The following is a 15294-nucleotide window of genomic DNA, read 5'->3' as shown; positions in this document are numbered from 1 at the left end:
AGGTGCTGAAGTAGAGCATCTCTTGGTCTACAATAAGGCCCATAAATGAGTAGTCTGTAATGACCTGGGCTCTGTGATTGGTATTACAGTACAGGAAATTAAGAAATAAATAAATATTTCCCTACATGCAGTATGGAAATGGAAGAACCAATAAGCTGAGCATTATAAATAAATTTTTAGGGAATTAAAAGCCTTTATTTCTATAAAAGGTCATATTGGTACAATATTAATAACTGACTGTTGAAAATAATCTTCTGTAAAAATGTTCAGAAGAATGAAATAAAGAATGATCTTTATTCATATAAAATTCTTCTTTCTATTTTAGTTTTTTTATATTTTCGGCACTTGTAAAAATTATCAGTAGAAATGAATACTTTAAGAGCCATAGTAAGCAAAACAATATTTGACAGAGTTAGGAACCAGGATGTGAGGAAGAAATGCAATATTACAGATGTTGAGACATTTATTACAACGAGAAAAAGGGAATGGAGCTCCCACGTGGATAGAGCTGACGACACGAGACTTATTAAAGCAGCAAAGAACCTACGTCCTAGAGAAAAAAGAGAAGTGGGCAGACCTCTCAAGAGATGGAATAAGACGTAATCATCATTGACATGGTATGTGTAAATAAACAGGCTTATGCCTATAGAAAAGAAGAAGAAGAAGAAGAAGAAGAAGAAGAAGAAGAAGTAAAAATTATAAATTTACAACAACAAAAATAAGGAGGATTTTACAACTGATGATCTGAAACATGTAACCTGTGAAAATTTAACACAGTTATTTTATTAAATATTGTAATAAATACCATACAAAAGCAAATCATAATTAAGAGAGACAAAAACATTCTACATTTATTACTTACAGCACAAGATCACAAAGCTCCAAATTTCTAGCTAGTTCTTAATATTTTTTAATTGCTGATAGACCCCATACATGACAAAATATTATGGTGAGAGATCTGATGAGTGTGGGATTAAGGTAGTGTATAAGTAAAGTTCCAATATGTGTCGCAAAATAAAATGTTTACTTCTAACACTTGGAAATTAAGGCAGATCTTATAACTTTAATTATGGTTTATTTAACGACGCTCGCAACTATCGAGGTTATATCAGCGTCGCCGGTGTGCCAGAATTTTGTCCTGCAGGAGTTCTTTTACATGCCAGTAAATCTACTGACATGAGCCTGTCGCATTTAAGCACACTTAAATGCCATCGACCTGGGCCAGATCGAACCCGCAACCTCAATCACAGAAGACCAGTGCTATACCGACTATGCTACCCAAGCCGACGGCAGATCTTATATGTTATAATAATCTTATATTTAAGTAAGTTCAGTATTCAGTGGGTAGAACAATCACCATTAGGCTGAGTTTCACGGGTTGAAACTGACAGAAGGCATAAAAATCTCATAGGACACAGTATTAGATGAACGACATTTAAGTTAACATATCAAAGTCAAACTTAATGAGTTTGGGTACTAGCAGTTGGTAATGGGCGACCCTGTGTCTATTACTGCCACATTCATTACGTTTCCACTGGAGTCGAAAGGAGGCCACCAGTGTAGCTAACAGTAGGATGAAGTCAGGTCACATTATCTCTATCATTATAGTCATCCTTTCCAGAAACGACCCCTTCCATACCTCTTAGACAATTAACACATTAGTTCTAGCAACTCCACGTTGATTGAAATACAGCAGAACCTCACTAATTCGGACTAACGGGGGGGGGGGGGGAATTCAGTCTCAATTAGTGAAAGTCCGAATTATAGAGAATTTACTGGAACAGGATTATTTCGACAACTGAAAAAAAAAATGATATTGTATAGTCCTTTAATTATTAATTTAATGTTTAAATCATTCTCTTTTGCAAACATATGGAATATAAAACATTAATTAAAAAAAAGAGAATGAGTATGAAGTTCTTTAGTCCAAGTCAACTACTGCATAGGAAGTACTAGCTTTGGAATTTTCAGAATGTAATTTAAAGAAAGAGGTAAATGTTGTCTGAATATCTTTGCTTTGCACATCATGACGCATTTCTTTTAAGGTAAGATAAAATTTCTGATAGTTCGGATTACAGTCCGCAAATTTAATTAATATATCTAAATTAATTTTATGTTGGACAATTTGAATTTATTACCACATTTTTCACTCTTTTCATTCACTTCTGTCTTCAATGTGTGGATTATGAATCTCCAATCAATCTCCAACTGCCTTGTGGTGGGAGGGGGGAGGGAGGAAAAAAGGACTATCCGGATTATCGCGAATTTCGAATTAAAAAAAAAGCTGTCCGAATTATCGCGAATCCCGAATTAGCGGAGTTTCACTATACAGTAAAGATGTTACCAAACTTTCTAAGCCTAACTATTCTTCAATATTCTGAGCATTATTGAGGCAAAAGGTTCACACACACATATATACGTAAGAAAAACATATTTTTGGTGCTCCATATATGTCAGAAATAAATGGAGAAATTAGTTCTTAATTTCCAGAAAGGAACGAACGAGAGAGAGGGAAGGGAGAGGATAAATATATCCATAGTATGACTTTCTCTGAATAGAAAGTAAAGCTGAACTTTTCGTGTTGTAAATTTATAACACCAAACATCTGTTGAACAATAATGTTCTATTACTGGCTTCTGTTTCCTGCATCACAGTCAAATATTTCTGCAGGGTCTGAAGACTTTCATGATGTCATTAAATCTTTTTGAACAATGTTAGTTATGTATGAGTGACAAAAAACTAACGCACATGAAAACTTATCCCTCACACCAAATCTAATCTAAAGCCTATTACTCAATATCTGATAACGGTACACAATATTTTACATTTCCCCATGGAAGTGCGAGCATAGTCCAAGTGTATCTGTGTCTAGAAGTGTTAAGTTACTAACCTGTTCCCTGTACTTTAAGCCACAAAAAAAAATAATATAGAATGTTTCTTTTTCTTCCAATGGCCATTATGAATGTAAAATAAATCCAAATAATTTGTACCAGCAGTCTCTTTTGAGCAGCTTTTTAAACCTCCCTGCAACCATGCTTTTTCCCTGCCACATATGATCTCCGAAGCTTAATCAATTATGTAATTTTACCTGAATAGGGGCCATACTTTGAGTATGTAGTCCTGAAGCTCAATCTGTGATAATCTTTCTAGTGGACATAGTTGTATTTATTTTCTTTGAGACCTCTCATGGAGAAAAAGCAGAGTTTGTTATGATTTTGAGGTCTACAAAGGTAGCATAATTAATCATCCTCAAGTGTAACAAATAAATTCCTAACCCATAACAAGACTAGTAAGTAACAATGACTGTTGAAATACTGAATGCTATGTACCTTATGATTGGACGTGCAATGAAGCTCGTGGTAATCTCCCGCACTGGTGATAAGTCCCATGTGCTCCACAACCTGAAACATGCGACATGAGTGAAATGAGAAGAGGAAAAACGAGAGTATTCTGCAGAAATCTGTATCAACGTCTTGGTCTCAGTCAAAGGAAAATAAAGTAGAATCATTGAACATGTGTCCTTCTACAGAGCCAAATGAATACTGGTTTTTGAATAACTATCACACAACTTCATGTATGCACAGACAATCGATATGAATGAATGACATTCCTTTGATAAAGACTGACAACTACTCGTATTGGAAACAAGTAACAAACACGGGCTGCACTACATTTTTTTCACCTGACATTATGTGTATACTATCAGGAAAGGTCGCAAGACACGATTCTGTAACAGAGTCATATGACTATGTCACTTATAATCATAATGATTTATTGCATACACTGATCATATACATGATTTGGGACATGTCATATTTTTAAACTAATAATATTAATTACATAATAAATAAGCATAAATAATAATTATAATTAAATGCAACACACATACAAATATACAAAACTTGGGACTTAACTGCAGAAAACTACAGGCCAAGTAGACTTTGGCTATAATGTCCATTTGCTGGGAAGTGTAGACACAAACTATTAGAGTCAATCAAAATCCTATAAAACAAATTAAGTAGTGCTCTATGTATTTCTTATATTTTTCCACCAAATAGTTCTTTTCTCTGCTAATTAGCCCTTAATGGGATCTCTTCCGAAAGTCTACTCCAGCATTGTCCTGAAAGTTGACAAAGTCAAATGCATACCAATGGCAACAGACAGAATTTTGTTTAACTCATTTGTAATGTGAAACATGGGAGAACTATACAGAAAATAAAATTTTTTAGATTTCTTTAACAGACAGCTTTAACTTTTGGTACACATACATATACAATATCTTAGCAACCTAATGGAGTTACCAAAATCTGACTTTCATCATACATTTATTTTTTCATTTATTCAATGCTTTTTTTTTCTTTAAATGGGAGCAAATTTTCAAAATTCATTCAATCAGTCTGAATATTTTTATACAGCATCACTGTTATGTTAGGAAGAGAGAAAAGTCACTCATTAAGTTGTTAATTGGGGGAGGGGGACGAAGAACAACATTAAATTCCAATATAATACTATTATTGTAACAAAATAATAGTCTCTAGGATCAAAATTCTTTCCGGAAATATTATTGCAAAGAAAAAGAAGAAGAAATACTCAAAATAAAAAATAATTCATGCTCATTTATTCGTCAAATCTGTATATTCCAAAGATGTATCACATATTTTCTGATGGGAACAGATTAATTGCAGAAATTCGCTCAGTAGTGTACGGATTTCGTTAATTATGACAGAAAATACCACCTGTGCATCGCACTGACATCAGTGACAAGGAATTAATTACGGTTTCAATACCTGATGGCACCACTAGCCAGGCCTGCTGCGATCACGTTGACAGACACGCCCTCTGGGGCACCTGAAAAGCAGATGGCAGTGATGGAGTCCCTGGTGGCGACAGTTCCAATGGGCACAGCATTGATGGTGTGCAGCCGCAGCAAGCTGCCTCCAAGCGTCGTTTCCATGGAGCTAGCCCCTGCACTGCTCACCATAGCGATGTCCCCCAGTGTCTCACTCACCGACACCAGGTTCACTGGCATCGTCATGTTGTTGCCGGAGATGCAGCGCACATATGACAAGCTGAGGTAACAATGATACATTAACATAAAACTTAACACTCTTGTGTTAACAGGGAGATTTAAAATCACCAATAAGGAATAGATTAAAAAATAAAGGGAATTTTCCAACAAAGGCATTAAAATCACGGCATTGTGTTAACAGGGAGATTTAAAATCGTCAATAAGGAGTAGATTAAAAAATAAAGGGAATTTTCCAACAAAGGCATTATAATCACGGCATTGTGTTAACAGGGAGATTTAAAATCGTCAATAAGGAGTAGATTAAAAAATAAAGGGAATTTTCCAACAAAGGCATTATAATCACGGCATTGTGTTAACAGGGAGATTTAAAATCATCAATAAGGAGTAGATTAAAAAATAAAGGGAATTTTCCAACAAAGGCATTATAATCACGGCATGGCATTCTTGTCTGAAGTGATACATTACAAGAAATGTCGCAATATGTCAGTGTTATGCTTAACCTATGATGTAATGTTATACAGTCATGAATTCACGAGACATGATAGTTCTATTTTCAGAGTGCACTATGTAGAACAGAATGCTCTGACCTAATAAAAAATTAGAATTATTTCTTCACCACTTTCTCCTCTTTCCTCTAAATTCACTGTGTGTGAGAAAATGTTGGAGAGCAAGAGTGTTCATGGCTTTATTGCCAATTCCAAACTTAAACTCTCTCTCGCTATGTACGATAAAATTGATTTTGTTCTTTGAAGAGTGCCAATTCATTGACTATGTTTTCTCCAATGAACTATGTAATTTGATTGCAGTGAAATAGAGTCTCATTGCAATAAAACGAGGCTCTAAGCTACAATAAATTACAACAAAGTAAAGTGGACTGAAGAGCAGCTTCTATATCAAGGCAGGCAAGCATCATCACCTCTAAATATTGGGAAACAAGGAAATCCAGAGCATCAATCACATATATTGAGTCAGGCTAACTCACTTGTTGAGATCCCAAATGATGGCGGATCCATCCTGGCTGCCTGTCACCACGATACTGAAGCTGCGGCAGATATAGATGTTGTGGATGGGGCCATCATGACCGAGAAGAGTGACAGGCTCACTGTGAAACTCGAGGTGACCCCGTGAGGGGCTAAACTTGTACTCGTACACCACTAGCTTGCCAGACCAGTGCCCCATCCACAGTTGGCTGCAGTCTGGCACACTCGCGCATGTGCAGATCTACAACATGCAAAAATTTCAACATTCAAACAAACATCATTCTCGGTGCAAATCAAGCTTTCTGGTATAACTCCCTGTAAAGTTGATTTGAATAATTTCGAGGAAAAAATTGTTCCGGGGCCGGGTATCGAACCCAGGACCTTTTGGTTAAATGTACCAACACTCTACCAAACTGAGCTACCTGGGACCGATCCAATTAATTAATGTCCAACCTACACTACAAAATAAGATGAAAACTCCATAACCTCCCACACCACATACGGGAGAAAAACAAAGGTACTTAATCAAATCAAGCTTTCATTATAATTCCCTGATTTGGTAATTCAGGAGCAAATGACTTACAACTTAATACAAGCTAATTTTTCACTAACTATTTGACAACAGAGGCCAGCACAGCATAATTTGGGAAATTTTGTTCTAAGAATATAATTTTGTTATAGTGTTGATTTTTAATTAGAGACGGCAAAGAAATTCACTACTAAAACATTTGCTGACTTCTGCTGGTTGAAGTGTAGTAGTCTCCCCTCCTCCCACCACAAGTTACACATTATATGGACGAATTATGTTTTGAAGATATTAATATCATCTGAGTCATCTGATTTTCTTACTAGAACTATTAAAGGCCTCTACAGAATTTTAGTCTGCAGACACATTTTATTGAATACAGTAGAGTCTTGATTACACAGACTTTACGGGCCGAGGGCAATCCAGATAATAGAAAGGGTAAGAGCGCTATGTCACTTTTGATCCTGTAATCTTAAAGGGACAAAAGTCGGACTCAGTAATGTAGAAAAATATTACTCACATGTACATAATAAACGAGTTTTTATTCATAATGCAGTACAGTATGTAACTGACTTTAAAAAATTTTTTCTTGTTCAGTATTGTATATGAAGAGTCCACTGCAAGAATGATGGATGTCATTTGGAATACATTTTGCAGGAGAAGCAATTGAAAGTTTGAAATGCTTAGCGCTCAAAGCTTAACTGTGATTTTCCGATCATTTCTGGACAATGACTATCAGTGTTAATGCCATATAACTCTCTATGCACATTCTATATGTCTTAAGCTATGCATTGACAGTCTTGGTTCATTTTCGACAAGAAAGTGACATCCATCATTCTTGCAGTGGACTCTTCATATATGTATACTTACTTACTGGCTTTTAAGGCACCCGGAGGTTCATTGCCGCCCTCACATAAGCCCGCCATTGGTCCCTATCCTGAGCAAGATTAATCCAGTCTCTATCGTCATATCCCACCTCCCTCAAATCCATTTTAATATTATCTTCCTATCTACGTCTCGGCCTCTCCAAAGGTCTTTTTCCCCTCCTGCCTCCCAACTAACACTCTATATGCATTTCTGGATTCGCCCATATGTGCTACATGCCCTGCCCATCTCAAACATCTGGATTTAATGTTCCTAATTATGTCAGATGAAGAATACAATGCGTACAGTTCTGGTTTGTGTAACTTTCTCCATTCTCCTGTAACTTCATCCCTCTTAGCTCCAAATATTTTCCTAAGCACCTTATTCTCAAACACCCTTAACCTATGTTCCTCTCTCAAATATATGTACACTACTGTAATTAAAAAAAAAAAGATCCAGATAACAAGTAAGGCCAGATAATTGAAGCCCGAATAATCGGGACTCTATTCTACCTGCAAATGGCCACTATTTTTTTATTCCAATATAAATATTATATGGCTAACTAACAGTACATTGAACACTGGCCATATTTCCCTTCCTGTATTTGATTTGAAACAAGAATATTTTACCGGGTCAAGGCCTGGTGATTTGACCACAGGCCACGGTGGTTGCTCCTTCTTCAGTTTGACTCTGACGACTCCATCTGCATGGCCCCATGTGACCAGAGCTGCTCCCAACACTGAGGTGGCGTTCACCATGCTGAGACCTGTATAGGCATTCACAAATAGCACGGTGATGAGACTAGCATGCTTGAGACAACACAGTACCTCTAGTAAAAAAATACTGTTCATATACTGAAAACTATGCTATGGTTTTCACAACTATCTACATATAATGCTCACCATGGATGGAAACTTACAACTAGGTATACTGCTCGTGCATAGATGCGAAACTGATCAGACAATAACTGCTGTAAAAGCATAAGCATTCAGTCTCTTCTTTTTACTCACCCTTCTCCTTGCTGTAGCGTAGGAGAATTGATGTATGTGGAGCTAGTCCAAACACGTCATTAGTCAAAAGAGGAACCAGACTTGCAACTGGTGTTCTGTGCTGGTGCTTCCATACCACAACAGGTTCAGAATCAGCAGGAGAGCCAACGTAACTGCCCCATAGCAGACCCTTCACACCAGGAACCACTTCTCTCTGAAAAAAAATATTGGCATATTCTTTGATAGTTCTTTACAACTAATCAAGGTTTAAGTTATTTCTGGTGCGGTTTACAGTATCCAATATGATGATCAACCAGAATTTCAGTGATCAATACCAATACATATTTTGAGAGAAATGTCTACAGACATAATGAATAGTTAAAAATATGCAGTTACTGTTATTACATTTCAACAGCAATTAATCATCATTTCATACAAGAAGACTCTGCATGTAAACAAATACACGTGTCTGAAGCCTTCTCTATTGGCTGAAGGATAAAGAACCTCTTTATGGCATCTAAACCACGATGTTAATTAGTTCCTTATCTGGAAAAAAACCTGTTATATATTTTCGTAGTCCTAGTAGGAAATCTGCTATTTTAGTAAACACGTAAACGAAATATGATATATGATGCAACTGAGAAAATAATAAAAGCTGTCAAGAAAGAATGTGATTTGTAAGTAGAGTCGAGCATTAATTGTTGGAAATGAGGCGAAGTAAATCACACAGAAATTAGGAGTTAACAACAAAAATCCACGAAATAAAATAATAATTTAAATTACAATTTCAAAATGTTAAAAAAATTAGAAGGTACAATTTATAAAACACACCATTTCCTAATAGACTTTTTAAATATTCTTATAAAACAAATCAGCAGTAACGTATTTGGACTTCATATTGACCATGATTGCTTAGGACATTACCTACAGCGCATACATTTTATCATTCTATGTTCATAATGTGTGCAGCTGTGCTGTGCACTACCGCATCTGTCTACATCCACAAGAGTGGAAAGATAAAATGTATGCACTATACAAGGAATAGGTTGCACAGAAGATTCAAATTAAGATGGGGGAGGGGGAGCGGAACATAAAAAATTGGAAGACAGAAAATAGTTACAATGTAAATTTTTGGTTTATATTCCAAAGCACGAGGCAGTTAAGCCTTATCACCAGGGAAAGGATTTATATGTAAATACATATTTACTTATAAAGCTAATATAATTTATATTTTGCATTATCTTTATGTTTCACAATGTGTAGGGTTGAAAAATCCTACTTTTATTTTCCATATTTTTCCATATTTTAGAGTTTAGTACATATTTTCGTTAATTTCCATATATTTTCCATATTTCATATAAAACAGTCCATATTATATTAGGTTTAACAATAAAACAAAACAAAATTCCATTAACTTTTAAAAATACATTTCAACAATAGAGATTTAAACACATGTTCAGTAATCCCTTTAACATCAGAGTTATTTGAAAATTAGCAGTCCTATCAACAATGGGAAAGTAAGTTACAAAACTGTATTAATTTAATTTAAAATTTTTAACAGACTTCAGTTGTGCAGCTCAACAGTTAAATGCCAGTCAGAGTACACATAGGTTCAGTTTTGTAAATCATACTATAAAGACGGTAAATATGCCAAAAGTACGTCATTCAGTCAATTTAAAATCAAAACTAACAAGTTACATTTCAGAATTTAAAGAAGATGGTTTATCAACTGACAATAAAATATTATTTTGTAATTTGTGTCAGTGTGCAGTATCATCTACACAAAAGTTCCTGGTGCAACAACACATTACAACTAGTAAACATCAGGCCAACAAACAACTAAATTCCAAGCAGAGACAATTGTTTTTAACACAACCAACAACATCGAATGTAAGATCTGAGTTTAACATCGACCTTTGCCGTTCTCTCATCTCTGCTGATATTCCTCTCTACAAACTAAAGAATAAGGTCTTCAGGGAATTCCTTGAAAAATATACTCAACATACAATCCCGGATGAGTCAACACTTAGGAAGACGTATGCTCCATCCATCTACGATGAGACAATACAGAAGATAAGAGATGAAATTAAAGATAGTTCAATTTGGGTTTCCATTGATGAGACTCCCGACAAAGAAGGTAGACTTGTTGGTAATGTAGTTATCGGTTTGTTAAGTGAACAATATTCTGAACGAATTCTTTTACATTGTGATGTTCTAGAAAAGTGCAATAACAAAACTATAGTTAAACTGTTCAACGAAGCTATGGGTATCCTGTGGCCAAAGGGTATTATGTACGATAATGTGTTATTCTTTATTAGCGATGCTGCCCCTTATATGGTCAAAGCTGGACAAGCATTATCTGTTGTATATCCTAAATTGACTCATTTTACTTGTGTGGCGCATGCATTTCATCGTGTGGCAGAAGTGGTCAGAGACAATTTCCCTAAAGTAGATTTGTTGATTTCATCAGTGAAAAAAGTATTTCTCAAAGCTCCCAGTAGAGTTAACGTGTTGAAAGAAATGTACCCTGAAATTCCATTGCCACCAAAGCCAATTTTAACTAGATGGGGTACATGGCTAGAAGCAGTTGAATATTATGCCGAACATATAGACTCTATTAACAATGTTCTCCTTGCATTGGACTCTGAAGATGCAGTCTCAATTGATACTGCGAAAACAGTTACCTGTGACATAAGTGTGAAGAATGACTTAGCTCACATTCAGCATACATTTTCATGCATCATAAAAACGCTCAAAAGTCTCCAAAATAGGCACCTTTCACTATCTGAAAGTTTTGAAATTATAAATAGTACTGTGGAACAACTGAATCGTGGTAGAGGTAAAGTTGCAGATGCAGTAAGAGCTAAGGTGGACACTGTACTTTCAAAAAACCCTGGATATGAAGAACTACAAAAGGTTGTTGCTGTGATGAGTGGTGAATCAACAGTGAAGATTAACTTGGACTTATCCCCAGCAGACATTGTGAAATTGAATTATGTACCAGTTACTTCTTGTGACGTCGAACGCTCTTTTAGTCAGTATAAATCTATCCTCAGAGACAATAGAAGAAGATTCACTTTTCAGCACTTGAAAGAAATGTTTGTAACCTATTGTTATGGTAACAGACAATAAAAATTGTGTTTTGTTGAAACTACATTGGAAGATAAGGTACGTCCATTATATTTTTTGTTTAGTTTGATTAAAATGTACCAATATTTAACGTACATAGTCATTTTTTTATAATTTTAAGTCCATATTTAATTCCATATTTTGGTAAAAATCCATATTTAATTCCATATTTTGGTAAAAATAACTACATATATATTTACATATTTCATATATTTTTAGTCCATATAAATCCGTTCCCTGCTTATCACCTATAAATAAGAAAACAACACATGTAATATATTTAAAGTTATATTAAATTTAATGACCATTTTGTACTACAGAGACTATTTTAGAGTTTCTGAGGGTGATGAAATGGTAATAATGGAGCAAATGAAGAAATGAAAACGGCAGGAAAAATCTCATTCATAGCCATTTTAGTCATCAAAACGTTACAAAATATGCTGGATAACCCTTGTCTCACAGCTATACTATACTCACCACACTTGAAGATGGTGTTCGTGATGCCAGGGACTGGACCACCATGGGATGAGCTGAACGGAAGAGTTGTCGTGGTGTCTGTCCATATGTTCGTACCATTGTTTTCCATGCTGTACGTTCCAAAGGGTCACGAATCTTCTCTACATCAAAGCCACAGTAAGTCTGGAAATACAAAACGATACTTTACAATATTCACTTGTCGTCATATTTTTAATTGAAGATGTTTTTATTGTATAAGTTACTGTACTGTCCTCCAGCAGATTAATAATAATAATAATAATAATAATAATAATAATAATAATAATAATAATAATAATAATAATAATAATAAAATAATAATAATAATAATAATAATAATAATAATAATAATAATAATAATAATAATAATAATAATAATAATAAAATGATTAGTTCACTTTTTTGTAGTAGCTCTTTGTTTCGAATTATATATTTCTAAATTCTTCGAGGAATTTCTATCGGTGTGTGAGCTAATGCCAATGTGAACTATTCTGTAACCTCTGATCTCTCTTAACATTCATTACAATTACTTCTATTCGGAGTTTTTGTTCACTTAAGTTCCTGCATTTCGACATATAAATATTGTACAATTTTATAATACATTAAATTGTCATCTTCTTCTTAGAGTGGTAAAAAGACAGTGAAGTTCTCTACTCCTTATAACAGAAAGATAGGCAAGGATGATGATGATGATGATGATGATGATGATGATGATGATAAAGTGAACTCTAGATGTTGATGCGAGGAGAAGTAACCTATTAATTTTGCTAGAAATACATTTACAGACAAAGTTCTTTATGTGCACTTTCATTGATATTGGTTTTCTTCACAACAACAAGCAACTGAAATTAGGAATTAATCAATAAAGAAATGCCTGAATTCGTATACTGTTCAGTTCCAAATATATTCAAACTCAGTTGGAGATTTCCTATTCAATACAGTGTCAGTGCTGCAATTCAGTACATACTGCTGGGTGGAAAACATTGATGGCTTCCACAGCTGCCTTCCCAGTCTGCTTGTAACCAAACACGAGGTCGATCCAGAGGGGCAAATTCTCACGGGCATGGACTGACTCTAGGGCTTGGCGGTGGATCAGTACAAAGCGCCTTGCGTCGCCATGACTCCAGGGGGGCAACTCCACGTCATTGACTCTGTCTCCACTCTGACGCACTCCGAAGTTGAACTCTGGAAGTAAAGCGAAGTTATATGTACCAGCACATACATTCAACCAACATTAGAGGAATGGTATTTATTTAAATTGCTCCAGTCAAAAAGCAATTGACAAAAATATACATCTTGATTACACAACTTTTAATACTATAATTTATATTTATAAACTTAGTTCAATATTAACACGTGAAAGTGATCACCATAATTATATTCCTACGAAAAAAATATATTACAATCTTATATTCAATCCTATCAATACTTTCTGCTAGCTTGATATACAAACAATAAGATGAGGAAACTACAGTAATAAATGAACTTCTAAGGAACATTCACATAGTTCAAATATAAAACAAATTTGTAATTTTAACATATCTTAAGAGCTGCAGTAAAGGCCCTTTTAAGTAAAATCACATCTCTCTTAAATCCAGCCTTTTTTTTTAACATAAGTGTATAAGAGCATCAGAAATTTTCTAATCATGTAAGAAACAGAAGCTAGCAACAAAAATTCACTATCATAACTGAAATTTCATGTACAAAAATTAAAAAAATAAAATTTATAAAATGAAGACTTGAAATAAAAAAGGCTCTAAGTGCCATAATAAGAAATTTTGAAATTGTGTGCAAAATGGGATCTATATGCCAAGCCCTAAAATGTATAAAAGGCTCGAACTGCCACGAATGAAAATGTAATACCAAATGCAATCGACAGATAACATGCGGTTTAACTGCCGCTGCTGTTAACATATGAAAGGCTCTATGTCCCGCGTGCTTCCTCCTCATAGTTAGTTTAAATGGCGGAGGCGGCAGATATTTGTAAGAGTTTGAGTGGAAAGAAATGACGAATTAAAGGAGAAGGTACTGCGGCTGCAATGGAAAAAAAAAAAAAAGCTGAAAAATGGAGGAAATGAATACATAAGTTCAATAATAAACATGTTCCTGCAAAACCTCGTCCAGCACAGGAGGTAAGTCTCATTACTGATCGCTAACCTACACCATACCTGGACAGACCGTTTATTCTTGTTCTTTTTGCATGAAAGCAACAATAAGGTCTAACTAAATTATGTTGGTTGTGACAACAGAAAAAAATGGTAGACCTAGTGAGGTATATTGCACTGGGTTCTCCATCTTGCTTTCAGAGTCGGTGTGCATGCAAGTATAAATGCAAGAAACTCAGCTATGAACACAAGGTCGGGCTGTTTGAAGATTTTTATGACTGGAAGATATTAAAAAGCGAGGGAGTTACTTGATGGGGCTGATGCAAGTATCACATGTTAAAAGAAGACATCATGGTACCTATGATGACCCTTAACAGAGCAGGAGACAAGCAACTATTCATTACACTGTTCCAGATGGGCAAGGTGACTTAGTGCAAGTTTGCAGAGGAACATTTTCTGAAATATTTTCGTTAACTCAGAAGAAAATCCAGGTATTACCGTAACCGAAAAGAAGAAGAATTTGACTGAAATGATCCAGTACCTGACAAATGATGATCACAAACAGTTTTACAGAAGCATTAGAGAATAAACTTTTACTTTATGAACAAAAAACCATTTTTGTTCAGTTCGTTTGTCCTCTTCACTATCTTTTTGCTGATTCTGAAGTATGGAACTTAGAGCCTTTCATTAAATTTCCATTTCCAGTACGTTTTTCATACTATTACAATATTACTTTTGTAAGTTCCTTTGGACACTAACTCCAAACTATGCTTATTTTTCAAATAAAACACATTAATACTGAAATTATGACCATTAATTACCTAGTATACTTAAAACTCATTTTCCTCAAATTCATGATTATGGCACTTAGAGCCTTTTTTATTTCAAGTCTTCAAATATTCAGTTCCAATAACACTTTTTAAATATGTTGTTGTTGTTTTCTAATGCCAGGCGTTTGACAATAAAGTCATTTGACCTCTTGCACTCCAATATTTTTCAAAGATATTATCATGACCAGCCAATGAAGCACAGATTTTGAGGTGTTCCGAATCCATTTCTTGGTTTGAGTTGCACAATGGGCAGTTAGGGGATTGATATATTCCAATTCTATGCAGGTGTTTAGCCAAACAATCATGGCCTATTGCCAATCTAAATGCAGCTACAGACGATTTTCGTG

The 15294-nt window shown here is 35.0% G+C and overlaps 1 protein-coding gene across 5 annotated transcripts in view; it reads right to left on the bottom strand.

Annotated features, from left to right (window-relative positions):
* mv (lysosomal-trafficking regulator mauve) overlaps positions 1 to 15294 on the bottom strand; it is a 120815-nt gene that overhangs the window by 13340 nt on the left and 92181 nt on the right. For all 5 annotated transcript variants that reach the window (XR_011333988.1, XR_011333989.1, XM_069835670.1 and 2 more), the window contains exons 43-49: positions 12980 to 13197; positions 11995 to 12156; positions 8410 to 8602; positions 8029 to 8165; positions 6012 to 6250; positions 4788 to 5069; positions 3330 to 3401 (exon numbers count right to left, since the gene is read on the bottom strand). Coding sequence is in view for 3 of the 5 variants with exons in the window: in XM_069835670.1 (XP_069691771.1) it covers positions 3330 to 3401; positions 4788 to 5069; positions 6012 to 6250; positions 8029 to 8165; positions 8410 to 8602; positions 11995 to 12156; positions 12980 to 13197 (1303 nt within the window). In the remaining 2 variants the exon portion in view is untranslated. The remainder of the gene's footprint in view (positions 1 to 3329; positions 3402 to 4787; positions 5070 to 6011; positions 6251 to 8028; positions 8166 to 8409; positions 8603 to 11994; positions 12157 to 12979; positions 13198 to 15294) is intronic.

The sequence above is a fragment of the Periplaneta americana genome, chromosome 9 (assembly GCF_040183065.1).
Source record: "Periplaneta americana isolate PAMFEO1 chromosome 9, P.americana_PAMFEO1_priV1, whole genome shotgun sequence".
Taxonomy (NCBI): domain Eukaryota; kingdom Metazoa; phylum Arthropoda; class Insecta; order Blattodea; family Blattidae; genus Periplaneta; species Periplaneta americana.
This window is presented reverse-complemented; position numbering and strand designations above follow the sequence as displayed.